The sequence below is a fragment of the Pan troglodytes genome, chromosome 3 (assembly GCF_028858775.2).
Source record: "Pan troglodytes isolate AG18354 chromosome 3, NHGRI_mPanTro3-v2.0_pri, whole genome shotgun sequence".
Lineage (NCBI taxonomy): Eukaryota > Metazoa > Chordata > Mammalia > Primates > Hominidae > Pan > Pan troglodytes.
Window position 1 is genome coordinate 109,525,800 of NC_072401.2, and position 13,183 is coordinate 109,538,982.

At 41.6% G+C, this 13,183-nt stretch overlaps 1 protein-coding gene across 15 annotated transcripts in view; it reads right to left on the reverse strand.

Annotated features, from left to right (window-relative positions):
• Positions 1–13,183, reverse strand: part of LEF1 (lymphoid enhancer binding factor 1) — a 120,084-nt gene that overhangs the window by 17,585 nt on the left and 89,316 nt on the right. For 11 of the 15 annotated variants that reach the window (XM_009448108.5, XM_517386.8, XM_063809719.1 and 8 more), the window contains 2 exons: positions 12,801–12,963; positions 5,332–5,439 (listed from right to left, as the gene is read on the reverse strand). In XM_009448108.5, coding sequence (XP_009446383.1) covers positions 5,332–5,439; positions 12,801–12,963 — 271 coding nt within the window. The remainder of the gene's footprint in view (positions 1–5,331; positions 5,440–12,800; positions 12,964–13,183) is intronic. The other 4 variants (XM_063809722.1, XM_009448109.5, XM_009448113.5 and 1 more) reach the window with 1 other exon arrangement.

Genomic DNA, 13,183 nt, shown 5'->3' on the forward strand with positions numbered 1-13,183 from the left:
CGTGGTGGCGTGTGCCTGTAACCCCAGCTACTGGGGAGGCTGAAGCAGGAGAATCACTTGAACCCGGAGGCAGAGGTTGCAGTGAGCCAGGATTGCTCCACTGGGCCACAGAGTGAGCCTGGGCCACAGAGTGAGACTCCATCTCAAAAAATAATAACAATCTTGAAAGAAGACTCCATTATTTTTGATGTGCCGTTTCTCAGGGTCACTGATATCTGCTCTTTGCCTCAGTGTTGGGGAGGATGATTTCAGTCACCCTTCTGAAGCTGTAAAGCCTCAATGGCCAAGTGACATGAAGAACGATCTTGAGGTGCAGAAATATGCACTTTTATAGAGCCACAAAATATATATGGTACAATCTTATAAGCTTTTAAAAAAATTATTTGTTAATTTGATTATTACAGCAGACATAAGCTAGAGATATTGGATATGATATGTGTTCCATTTTAGTTATTTGAAAATACCTGATGCAGGTTGGTCATTTACTATAAGCGGACCATGGCTATACGCTATTAAAATAATTATTATTTTGAGACAGGGTCTTGCTCTCATAACAATAATAATAATAATTATTATTATTTTTATTTGAGACGGAGTCTTTGTTGCCCAGGCTGGAGTGCAGTGGCGTGATCTTGGCTTACTGCAACCTCCACCTCCCAGGTTCAAGTGATGTTCCTGCCTCAGCCTCCCAAGTAGCTGGGATTATAGGCGCATGCCACCATGCCTGGCTAAATTTTGTATTTTTGGTAAATACGGAGTTTCACCACGTTGGCCAGGCTGGCCTTGAACTCCTGACCTCAAGTAATCCGCCCCTATAAGTGGGGCTTCTTTCAAGATTATTAAAGGTGCTCTGGGGACAGGGAGTAGAGAGGGAGTGCACGCTTCTTTCAAGTATCCACAACGGTCCTTTCAATGTAATTACTGCAAGGTTCAGAAGTTGCTACAAGGTTGTTTCATGTGTCTGGAACCTTATTTCACACTTTCTTCTTTCCCAACCCTTCAACCCGTGTCTCAAGTGTTATCTATTCCATGAACCTTCTCTGCTCCACACCTTGTTGGTCCATCCCTCAGACAGAGCTGGGGCTCTTCTTCCTCGCTCCCTATGACCCTGAGCTCACTGCATGACTGAATGCCTCACAGGTGCTATAATGGGCTCTGTCCCCAGAGCACCACCTGGGTCTCAGCACCACGCTCCCCCACTCACACATGTCTAGAACATAGCCAGCACACAGTGACCAACTGAGCCTGCACCGTTACGCTTCTACCGCTAAATCAAATAACCTGTTACCTTCTAGGATATCAACCAGTTCTTCAAGAGAATCTACATTTATGATAGGCAAAGAGAACTAAGTAGTTTGGATGTATTAATGTCAAGTTATACAAAAACCAAAATTCATGTATGGTAAAAACAAAAAATTTTTTTTGTTAAAATTATACGGACTGTATAATATTGGAAAGCATTAAAAACTAAATTGAAAAGTTCTAACGTTATAAATATTTGGCTAATCTCACCCAAGAAAATTTGTGCACTATTAATTAGCCTGTTATTAGCCAAAGTTATAAAAACAAGTTCAAATTATAAATCTATGTCATGTAATAGGGTATTTTAATACTGAATAATTGAGATATATATTTCACACGATCTCACTGAGGATCAGGATACCATTCTGGCACTAAATGCCTTAATTTTACCTTTATTCTATCCCTGTACAGTACTGTTAAAGAACAGTATCTTTAGATAAAGTACTATCATTGATCAGCTTCTGTTTGCCTCAGTAATTGAATGACTTATTTTGATTATGATGAAAACACTATGAACGAAGCTGGGCTTTCCCTTCATTCAAGGAATATGCAAAACAATTTCCTTTAAAAGTTGTGCAGAGGGAAATCTTTAAAGATAAATCACATTACAGTAGCTTTCTTTAAAACTACTTTCTTCCCACCCATCAACATGGAGAAGAGAGAGCAGATAGAGAAAGAGATAGAATATGTAGGTGTTTGTTTCATGTCTTTTTAAAAGTTAAAACTCATTACTTAAGAATTAGAAAAACAAATTTAAAGGCATTCAAGAAGCAATGCTGAATAAAATTCACAGCACAATGAAGTTTACAAAGGTCATATGAGGAAGATTAGCTCTCCCCCTTTAGACAAACTACACCCAAAAGACACCTAAGGCAGGATTAGAAGATCCCTTTTTTTTTTTTTTTTTGGAGACAGTTTCGCACTTGTCACCTAGACTGGAGTGCAATGGTGCGATCTGGGCTCATTGCAATCTCTTCCTCTCGGGTTCAAGCAATTCTTCTGCCTCAGCCTCCCGAGTAGCTGGGATTACAGGCACACGCCACCATGCCCAGCTAATTTTTGTACTTTTAGTAGATACAGGATTTCACCATGTTGGTCAGGCTGGTCTCAAATGCCTGACCTCAAGTTATCTGCCTGCCTCAGCCTTCCAAAGTGCTAGGATTACAGGCGTGAGCCACCATGGCTGGCCAGAAGAAGACACTTTTGAAACCCTCTGGGTGAACACTGATCTTCCTACTTACAGGGCATGGCAGGAGCTCTATATAGAGATGGTAATTGCTGCTCAGAAAACAGAAGCCTGGCTCAGGGGTGAAAATTCTTCAACTACAGCAGTCTTAAGAAGGCACCGGGCCGGGCGTGGTGGCTCACGCTTATAATCCTAGCACTTTGAGAGGCTGAGGCAGGCGGATCACCTGAGGTCAGGAGTTCAAGACCAGACTGACCAACATGGAGAAACCCCGTCTCTACTAAAAATACAAAATTAGCTGGGTGTGGTGGTGCATGCCTGTAATCCCAGTTACTCGGAAGGCTGAGGCTGGACAATCGCTTAAACCTGGGAGACAGAGGTTGTGGTGAGCCGAGATCATGCCATTGCATTCCAGCCTGGGCAACAAGAGCGAATCTCTGTCTCAGAACAAAACAAAACAAAACAAAACAAAACAAAACAAAAAGAAGGTACTGGAAGACTGAGCTAATCCACTCAGGAGGAGGAAAACCACGTAGATTTTGAAGTCAGAGTGACCTGGGTGAAAACTTCAGCTTAGCCACCTACTACAAGGCCTTGCATAAATTACCTAAACTCTTCAGCCTCTCAATTTCCTCACCTGAAAAATGGAGTAATAATATTCATGTAATAGTATTCATTCCACCACTGGGTTGCTGTCAAGAATTTAAGACAGTTCCTAACCATCAGCATATGGTAGTTATTAAGGCAACCAAAATAACTCAGAAGAGCTGACTATGCTGTTTCCCATAAGTAACAGACAGACTCTTACTTCCTGTGTCAAACTTATATCCAATGTCTGAGCTCCAAACCTTGACCAGTAAAGTGACTTTTTCTGTGGAGCATATTATAGGAAATAAATTGTGCAACCCATTTCCAGAAATAAGTTTCCATGTGTGCATGACCTCAGATACGCATCCTTGTCATCATCTCTTGTGAGAACTTGAGCCCCACAGCAGCACCTAAAGCAATGGCTACATATTAAATTGTATATTAATTAACGGCTTCACTCTTGCTCTTTTAAAAAGAAATAATTTCACTTTTATTAAGACTGACCTGGCTGGCATTTCTAATGCTCGTCTCACATAGACCCTGAGAATTACTATAGACTGAATGTTGTGTTCTCCCAAATACATATGCTGAAATTCTAACCCCCAATGTGATGGTATAATGAGGGAGAGTCTTTGGGAGGTGATCATAGCCTAAGCAAGGAGTTCTCATGAAGGGGATTAATGTCCTTATAAAAGAGACCCCAGAGCACTCTCTTCCCCCTTCTTCTACCTTGCAAAGATACAGCCAGAAGACTGGGACCAGGCCCTCACCAGACACCAAACCTGCCTGCACCTTAATCCTGGACTTCACAGGCTCCAGAAGTGTGAGAAATAAACCTGTTGTTTATAACTCACCATGTCCATGGTATTTTATTATAGCAGGCTGCATGAACTCAGACATAATAACTGCAAAATATTAAATTAAGAGCTTAAATAGTGAAAATTATTCCCCTCTATAAAATAAAAGTCTTTGCCCTATCAAGACTACATAAGTGAGATGCTCAAATTCTACAGTAATAAAACAATTGGCACTATAAATGAGGTATTTCCTGCTGATAAAATTAGTACGACTTAAACATGATATACCTACACTGAAGAGAATACGTGATAGATGCTGGGGTACGATAACATGAAAAAAGATTTTTTTACCCAGTTTTAAGTAGTCTGTGGCAAAACAGTCACCTGAATACATTGTTTATAAGAAGTGTAAAATAATACAGTCCTTTGGAAAGCAATGTGACAATATGTATGAAGAAATTTAAAATAGCCAGGGCAGTGGCTCATGCCTGTAATCCCAGCACTTTGGGAGGCAGAAGCAGACAGATCAGCTGAGGTCAGGCATTCAAGACCAGCCTGGCCAACATGGTGAAACCCTGTCTCTACTAAAAATACAAAAAATTAGCCATGTGTGCGGGTGCATGCCTGTAATCCCAACTACTTGGGAGGCTGAGGCAGAAGAATCGCTTGAACCCAGGAGGCAGAGGTTGCAGTGAGCCGAGATCATGCCACCGCACTCCAGCCTGGGCAACAGAGTGAGATTCCGTCTCAAAAAAAAAAACGCAAAATAACTTTAAAATATTTATATCCTTTACCTCCACAATGAATCTATTCAACATAAATAATAGCCCTAAATACAGAAAAAAACTGTTATGTATAGACATATTCATTGAAGGAATATTTACATTTGTAAGAAAAACAATAGGAAGCAACTTAAATGTCTAAAAGCAGGAAAAAATAAGATTAAATAAATTGTGAAATTCACTTAATGGAATATTGATAGACATAAACACTGTGCCATAACAGAGAAATGCTTTTTATATATAAGATCGAGAAGTATGCAACAAACATGTATATATATACACCCACGCAAACAAATATACAAGTAAAAAAAAACCACGCATAGAAAAAATATTAGAAAGTAATATAAGTAGTTATTACTAATGTTGCCTTTACATAGTAAGATTATGGTCTTTTTTTAATCTTTCTTTTATCAAATTTTAATAATAAGGTATTAGTTTATTTCAAAAATTTTATTTAAAAGCATTCATTAGCACCCATAGCAAAAAAAAAAAAAAAAAAGATAGCTCGAAGCTTTCATAATGCAATATATCCATGAAATCCTTATTACAAAGTTCATTAACTTCCAAAAAATAAGTAGTACCAGCATTATATACACCCTAAAACACATTTCCTTCTTGAATGCAAAAGAGCGAATGAGTGAGAGTGGAGAGCCACTGGTATGGAGGAGGGGCTTACATAATTGTCTCTTGCAGACCAGCCTGGATAAAGCTGCATATGTAGCTGTCTTTCTTTCCGTGCTAATTCATAATATTTAGCCTGCTCTTCACGGGAGAGGGCATGCCACTAAAACAGAGAGGAAGGAAGAAAAAAACAAAAGTAAGCAAAATAGCAATAGTATATTTTATGTTTCAAAAATCAAAAAATGAAAATATTAAGCATTTAAACTTTGATTTATTTTTAAATTGCAGAAGACCAAGTGCCAAGTGCCGTAGAAATCTCCTTGGAGTCTAGTGGCTACAGTGAAACTCAAACTTTGGTTTCTCTATCCTGTTCTCTGATATCACATGAAACACATCAAAGTCAATCAAAGTGTTCAAAGTAAAATGATCTCTGTCACCCACCCTTTCTCTTTTCCAATATAAATTAAAAAGAACTTTCACTGGTGAACCTCAACACCCAACTTCACTGTTTTTCACAGTTACTAGCATATTCTGATATCTGAGCCCAAGTACTTTTTATTTATGCAAAATGTGATAATTTCCAGATGTCTTTTAAAACAGATATACCCTCTCCTCATATGAACACTTTCCCATTTTGTCATATGAAGAGCCTGAAACCTTAATCATATGATTATCTATAAAGAAGGACATGAAAAGTCAGCCTGTGTATCTCCATCTCTTCATTGTCTCCTCACACTCATATAGACGCTGTCTATAGGGACAACACTGATGACACTGTCCAGTCACACAAGCATTTATGGCTATGGCTTTTAGCCTCCTTCTGATGGACAGCACGGGGCATTATTTAAGTTTGTTTTGCCATCTAGAATTTGAGACTGTAATTTCTAATATGAAGAATGTAGCTGCTAATATCCTTCAAACTTTTTGTCTCCTTTTTACATAACTGATTATATAGCACATATAACAAAGTCATTTATGTAGGAAAGGTATCTGGGATTTTAAGGGGTTTACATTTGCACACTGCTTTGCATACATCTGCACATGACTCACCCCAGTCCCCAGCAGACAGTGTTCATGTATTTTCCCAACTTCCCAAATGCCAGGATCTGCCAGCAGAACTTTCCAGGGAGAACCATCTGGGATTTGGGAGAACCACTGTCCATGAGGGTATGACACAGAGGCGATGGTAGCTATACAAGGATGAGACCAGAGCCCACACTACGCAAACATACATGCTCACCTGAGCACATACACACGCAAAACACACACACACCCCCCTCACATGCTCACCTGAGCACATATACCCACATCCACATGCATAACACACATGCTCCTCTGTGCACATAAACTACGTGCACACCACACACACTCACTTTTGTACCCACATGTGCTCACCTGTGTGCACACACAATCTGTCAGCTGGGAGCCTCCCTGCTCCTGCTCTCCCCCAACTCTCAGGTGTGGAGCTTCCCATTTTGCTTCCTTCCCATTGCAGGCTATGAGATTCTTTCCCATTCATGGCTGCCCTGCATATTAATTTTGATCTCCCTGTTCATGTTTTTTAAAATGATGTTTAAATAAGAAGGGTATGGGTGGGTTGGAGGAAGGATAGAGAGAGGTTGATGAGAGAGAAAAACTTCTCCTAGAGGAGGCTATGTCTAAGTCCTAATCAACTTGGACTCAGCCCCTAAAGTGTAGCTAAGAAAACAAACACCTGCTGCTCTTGTTTGACAACAGTACATGAAGCTGATTTCATGAGACATGACAGCACCTTCCGGCCACACCCCACCTCCAGTTCCAACCACCAGTGCGAGAAGCAGCAGTTCCCACCAGAAGGGTAACAGAGTCCGTTTCCTTTGAAAGCCCCTTAAAAGTCAGGCAGTCTGTGCTGAAGAGGATAGATGATTTATTGTTTAATTGCTTTAGAAGTGCAGAGCGTGAGGTTAAAAAGCATGACACACAGCAGGGCTTGCCCTGAGCCTAAAGCAAATCAGGTGATGTGCTTTTGTTTAAAAAAAAAATTAGAGGGAGGTGCCAGGAAAACAAAACAAAACAACCCTGGAAACAGTTACCTTAAGTACAGTTCTTTGTACTAGTAGAATAAACATTAGACAAATCGAGCCTGAGAAGAATCTGTGTCTGGGGCAGCAGCGGTGGTTTAAATTGGGATGGAAAAGTCACACTGCTGCTAGCAACTGACAGCTTTTTAAACCTGGAACACTGACCTAGTATTACAGACCTTCACAGGGAGAAAAACCAAACTGGATACAAAAGGAAACATCATCGTTTTTTTGTTGTTGTTGTTGTTGTTGTTGTTTTTAAGAGACAGGGTTTCACTGTGTTGCGGGAGTACAGTGGTATGATCATGGCTCACCGCAGCCTCGAACTCCTGGGCTCCAGCAATCTTCCCACCGCAGCACTGAGCTAGGATTACAGGAATACATTACCAGGCCTGGCTAATCCTTGATTTTGTAAAAGAAAAGCAATATTTATGGTAGGGTGCAGTGGCTCATGCCTATAATCCCAGCACTTTGGGAGGCTGAGGCACACAGATCACTGGAGGCCAGTGGTTCAGGACCAGCCTGGCAAACATGGCAAAATCCTGTTTCTATTAAAATACAAAAATTAGCCAGGCGTGGCAGTGCATGCCTGTAATCCCAGCTACTCAGGAGGCTGAGGCATGAGAATTGCTTGAACCCAGGAGGTGGAGGTTGCAGTGAGCCAAGATTGCACCACTGCACTCCAGCCTGGGTGATAGAGCAAGACTCTGTCTCAACAAGAAAAAAAAAATTGATATTTACACAATTAGCTTTAGTGCTAAATAAGGATGATTGGCAAGAGGCAAAGTTTTACCAATAAGGAAAAAAATTAGGGACAAAAAAAAGAAAAGAAGACAGGAAGTCTTCCATTTTAAATTTATTATTTGACAACTATCATTCCCCTATATACAACACCTTTTATTACTGTATCAGTATAATTTTACGTAACTTACAGCAGCTGAGAAAACCTGGAATCATAAATACAAATTAACTCCCAAAATAGGTATCAAGTTTGGGTCTTCTACCCAAACAACGAGGTATTTTTCAGTTAAAACAAGAAGCAGGTTGACAAAAAGACCCAAGCTAACGAAACTGAATAAAAGGCAAGGAGGCAAAGTAGGCATAAACTAAACTATTTATTTACATGTTCCATTGCTTTAAGTCCTCTGATACCCCCCCCCTTTTTTTTTTTGAGACAGAGTCTCGCTCTGTTGCCCAGGCTGGAGTGCAGTGGCGCGATCTCGGCTCACTGCAAGTTCCGCCTCCCAGGTTCAAGTGATTCTCCTGCCTCAGCCTCCCTAGTAGCTGGGACGACAGGTGCGTCCCACCACGCCTGGCTACTTTTTTGTATTTTTAGTAGATATGGGGTTTCACCGTGTTAGCCAGGAAGTTCTCTGATATTTCTAATGTACAAAAATGACTCACAAATAGAAGATCACTTACCAAAATGAACAGTAGATAAAATGATGTAATTAAAGTTTTGCATTGAAAACAAAAACAAAGTCTAGTACAGACCTGAAAGATGGTCTTTCTTTACAGGAATTTCTGAAACACAATTGACTAAAAATGCTTCTCTATCTCTGTTTACTGCAAAATAAAGAGTCAAACTTTTTAAAAATCAAATCTCATTGTCAAGATTTCACCAAGTTGTGGGGAAAATATCCATTTAATTTGAATAAACTTGTACAGTTCCAAGATAAAACATTCTCATGACAAATTTGTGATAAATGGATTTCCTTTAATAGCCAGGAAGGTCTGAAGAGAAAAGGTTTATTTTAAAATAAAATTTGTGATATTATTATTTATAATATGGATTAAAAATAAAACTTTGATTAATTCATATGAACACTATTTTAGAGATATAGTAAAGATGAATAAAAATCAAAAGATAAAATGTTCTGGGATGGATTTAAGATCCACTTTTAAGAACTCAAATTATCCCAGTGTAAAACGTCATGATTTTGATGCCAGAGACTTTAAAGAGCTAGCAAGGGCTGCCCTGCCAGAGGGGAGTTATGAAAGGATAGAAAACCTGATCTTAATCAAAGATCTCAGAGACCTATAAATAGAAACAGGTGTCTAAATCAGAGACAGACAGAGACCCCAAATAAGAACCATCCTTTAGGACACATGCTCGGATCTGGGGATTGTTAAGGGAGCTGAGAAAGTAGCAATTGTTGGAAATGTGCATTAAGAATAGGAAGCATACCTTCATATCATATCCTCACTCTCTTCAGCAGGAAAGTAATTCCCACTGGAGGGCCAGGGGGCCCTTAACTCAAAAAAGAAAAAAGAAAAAACTAAGAGTTGCATACAAGCTGAAATAAAAACATCAGCCCTTCTTTTCCTCTGATTTCTTCTTTTTAAAGAGTCAGGGAAAATGATCATCAGTTTTTAAGGCAGAGTTCTTCCAAGATGATGGGAATCACTCATCTGCCATGATCTGGCTTGGGAAAGCATTGTAATTATTGTTATTAAGTGTCTAAGAATCCACAGGGAGATACGGCATTGTACACAGGACACCAAAAAAGCTATAATCTATCACCACATCCTCCCCTGGAAACCCTGGTGACTTGCAGATTGGAAATAGCTGCATTTTGAGGCTATCCAATGGGAATCGATAATGTAAGAGGGCCTGCTTCCCTCCTGTTCACATGGACTGGAAATCTCCTAAATGTTTTCTGTTATAAATGCTCAAATTTATTAGGTTCAGAACAGACCTGGTAAAATTATCATCGACAATAGCTAACACATGATCCTCTATGTTTCACAAGGGTTGTTAGATCCTCCTCAACTGAATGTTCATTTGCCAATCATGAATTTCTTGAGAGGTTGCAAAAACAAACACAGGGTCACAAATTAAGAGGCTACCACACAGATATGAAGAGCATCAACAAATTAAGATGAAACATTTCTAAAATTATAATGATAATGTGACTATGGTGAAAATATAATTTAAATTAGAGAAACTCAAACTTTTCTTACCACTCTTCAGCCATCTAACTGAAATCACTTCAATCCCATACAAAGTACTTGGAAGGACTGACTATGTATGTCTTTTGGCTGACAGTTGGATAAACAATCTTAGAGTGTCTATCCTAGTTGTAGCCTGCTGCCTAGTACATAACAGGGGCTCAGAAAAATATCATAGCATTGGTGAAAGAATGAATGAAAAGAAAAGGGCAACCCAGAAACCTGGCAGGTGTACACTTTGAGATTTGGAGAACAGTCTTTCTAGAATCAAGACTCCTCAGGATCATATACATTCTTCCATGTAAAGCCTCATGGTAGAACAGCTCTGCTTCTGTCCTGGAAGGAGTGGCCACCTCTGTTTGCCAGGACAGTCCCCCAAAGGCCTTGCTGTAGCTCCCTAAAAGAGCTAAACGCTTCCCTGTTTCAGAGGCGGCACACACATGCTACTCCATCTGCATGTGGGGAGCCTACCTCTCCCCATTCGTCTCTACTTACTCTCACATCTCAGCTTAAATACGGTTTCCTCAGAGGGGCCTGCCCAAGCCCCTACTGTTCTTTCTCACTGAATCTTATTCCCTACATTCACAGTATTTATCATAATTTTTATTATATATTTATTGGCTATTTATTTGTCTAATGTCTGTATTCTGTCATAAAACTTGAAGCTCCAGAAAGGGGCTGTATCTATTTTGGCTAATAGAGGCCCTAACAATGATTTATAGATCTGTAAATTCTAGGTGGATATTTATTTAATTTTTTGAGACAGAGTCTCTTTCTGTTGCCCAGGCTAGAGAGCAGTGGCACAATCTCGGCTCACTGCAACCTCCGCCTCCCAGGTTCAAGTGATTATCCTGCCTCCTGCCTCAGCCTCTTGAGTAGCTGAGATTATAGGCATCCACCACCACACACTCAGCTAATTTTTGTATTTTTGGTAGAGATGGGGTGTCACCATGTCAGCCAGGCTGGTCTTGAACTCCTGACCTCAGGTGATCTGCCTGCCTCGGCCTCTCAAAGTGCTGAGATTACAGGCATGAGCCACCGTGCCCAGTGGCTGCATCTACTTTATTCAGCAATTATTACCTAATCTCCAGGCATCATGCCTGACCCAAAAGGATAATAAATATCTGTTTAAAGAATGATAATGGGGCTTTAGGAGGTCGAGGTGGGTGGATGACTTGAGGTCTGGAGTTCAAGATCAACCTGGCCAACACAGTGAAACCCTGTCTCTATTAAAAAAAAAAATACAAAAATTAGCCAGGTGTGGTGGTAGGCAACTGTAATTCCAGCTCCTCAGGAAGCGGAGGCAGGAGAATCACTTGAAGCTGGGAGGCAGAGTTTGCAGTGAGCCAGGATCATGCCACTGTACTCCAACCTGGGTGACAGAGCAAGACTCATCTCAAAAAAAAAAAAAAAAAGAATGATAACAGGGCCAGAAATGGTGGCTCCCACTTATTCACCCAGCACTTTGGGAGGCCAAGGTGGGAGGTTTGCTTGAGCCCAGGAGTTTGAGACCAGCCTGGGCAGCATAGCAATACCACATCTCTACAAATTTTTTTTTTTTTTAATTAGCCAGGCATTGGCCACTGTCCCGTCTAGCAAGTGAGGAGCCCCTCTGCCTGGCTGCCCCATCTGGGAAGTGAGGAGCGCCTCTGCCTGGCCGCCCAATGGACTGGGAAGTGAGGAACCCTTCTGCCCGGCCACCCAACTGACTGGTAAGAGAGAAGCGCCTCTGCCCAGCTGCCGCCCTGTCTGGGAAGTGAGGGGCGCCTCTGCCCGGCTGCCGCCCCGTCTGGGAAGTGAGGGGCGCCTCTGCCCGGCTGCCGCCCCGTCTGGGAAGTGAGGGGCGCCTCTGCCCGGCTGCCGCCCCGTCTGGGAAGTGAGGGGCGCCTCTGCCCGGCTGCCGCCCCGTCTGGGAAGTGAGGGGCGCCTCTGCCCGGCTACCGCCCCGTCTGGGAAGTGAGGGGCGCCTCTGCGCGGCTGCCGCCCCGTCTGGGAAGTGAGGGGCGCCTCTGCCCGGCTGCTGCCCCATCTGGGATGTGAGGGGCGCCTCTGCCCGGCCTCTGTGCAACCCTCCAAGTGTGAAGTGACAGCCTTGTGTGTGATCTTCCTGCCCTCCCCAAGTTTGCATTTTCAACATTAAAGTTTACTTTTTAATTAAAAGTTTTAAGTTGGAAAAAAAAAAATTAGCCAGGCATGGTGGCACAACGACTACAGTCCCAGCTATTCGGGAGGTTGAGGTGGGAGGATCGCCTGAACCCAAGAGGTCAAGGCTGCAGTGAACTATGATCATACCACTGTACTCCAGTCCAGCTTGGGCAACAGAGTGAGACGCTGTCTCAAAAAAAAAGAATAACAGTAAAAACAGTTATCAAAATTCTTTAAAATGCATCATATCATATCTTGAAGTGCAAACACATTCTATGACCACCTGATATGTGATTAAATTGGGGCAGATTTTCATGAAGCAGTTCCATGGCTACCATGAACATTTACACATGACTCGGCTACTTACCCTTCTGCCAAGAATCTGGTTGATAGCTGCACTTTCTTTTAGAGTACACTCAGCAACGACATTTGCTCTCATTTCTTTCATGTATAACATAAAAGCATTCAGAGGCTTCTTAATGTGAGGTCTTTTTGGCTCCTGCTCCTTTCTCTGTTCATGCTGAGGCTTCCTAAAAGGTGGTGGTCGTGGTGGTTAGGGGAAGGGGTTGAAGGAATGAGGAAGGGATGGGGGAGGAGAAAAGCAGAGCACCTGCTCACATGGCTACACTCAGGATGGCGACAACCCTCTCACCCCAGAACACCACCAACTTGGAAGAGCAGTTATTGACTCATTTGACAAAACACTGAGAGGCAAACAACCCATCCAATAGGGCTTCCTATCTACTCAGT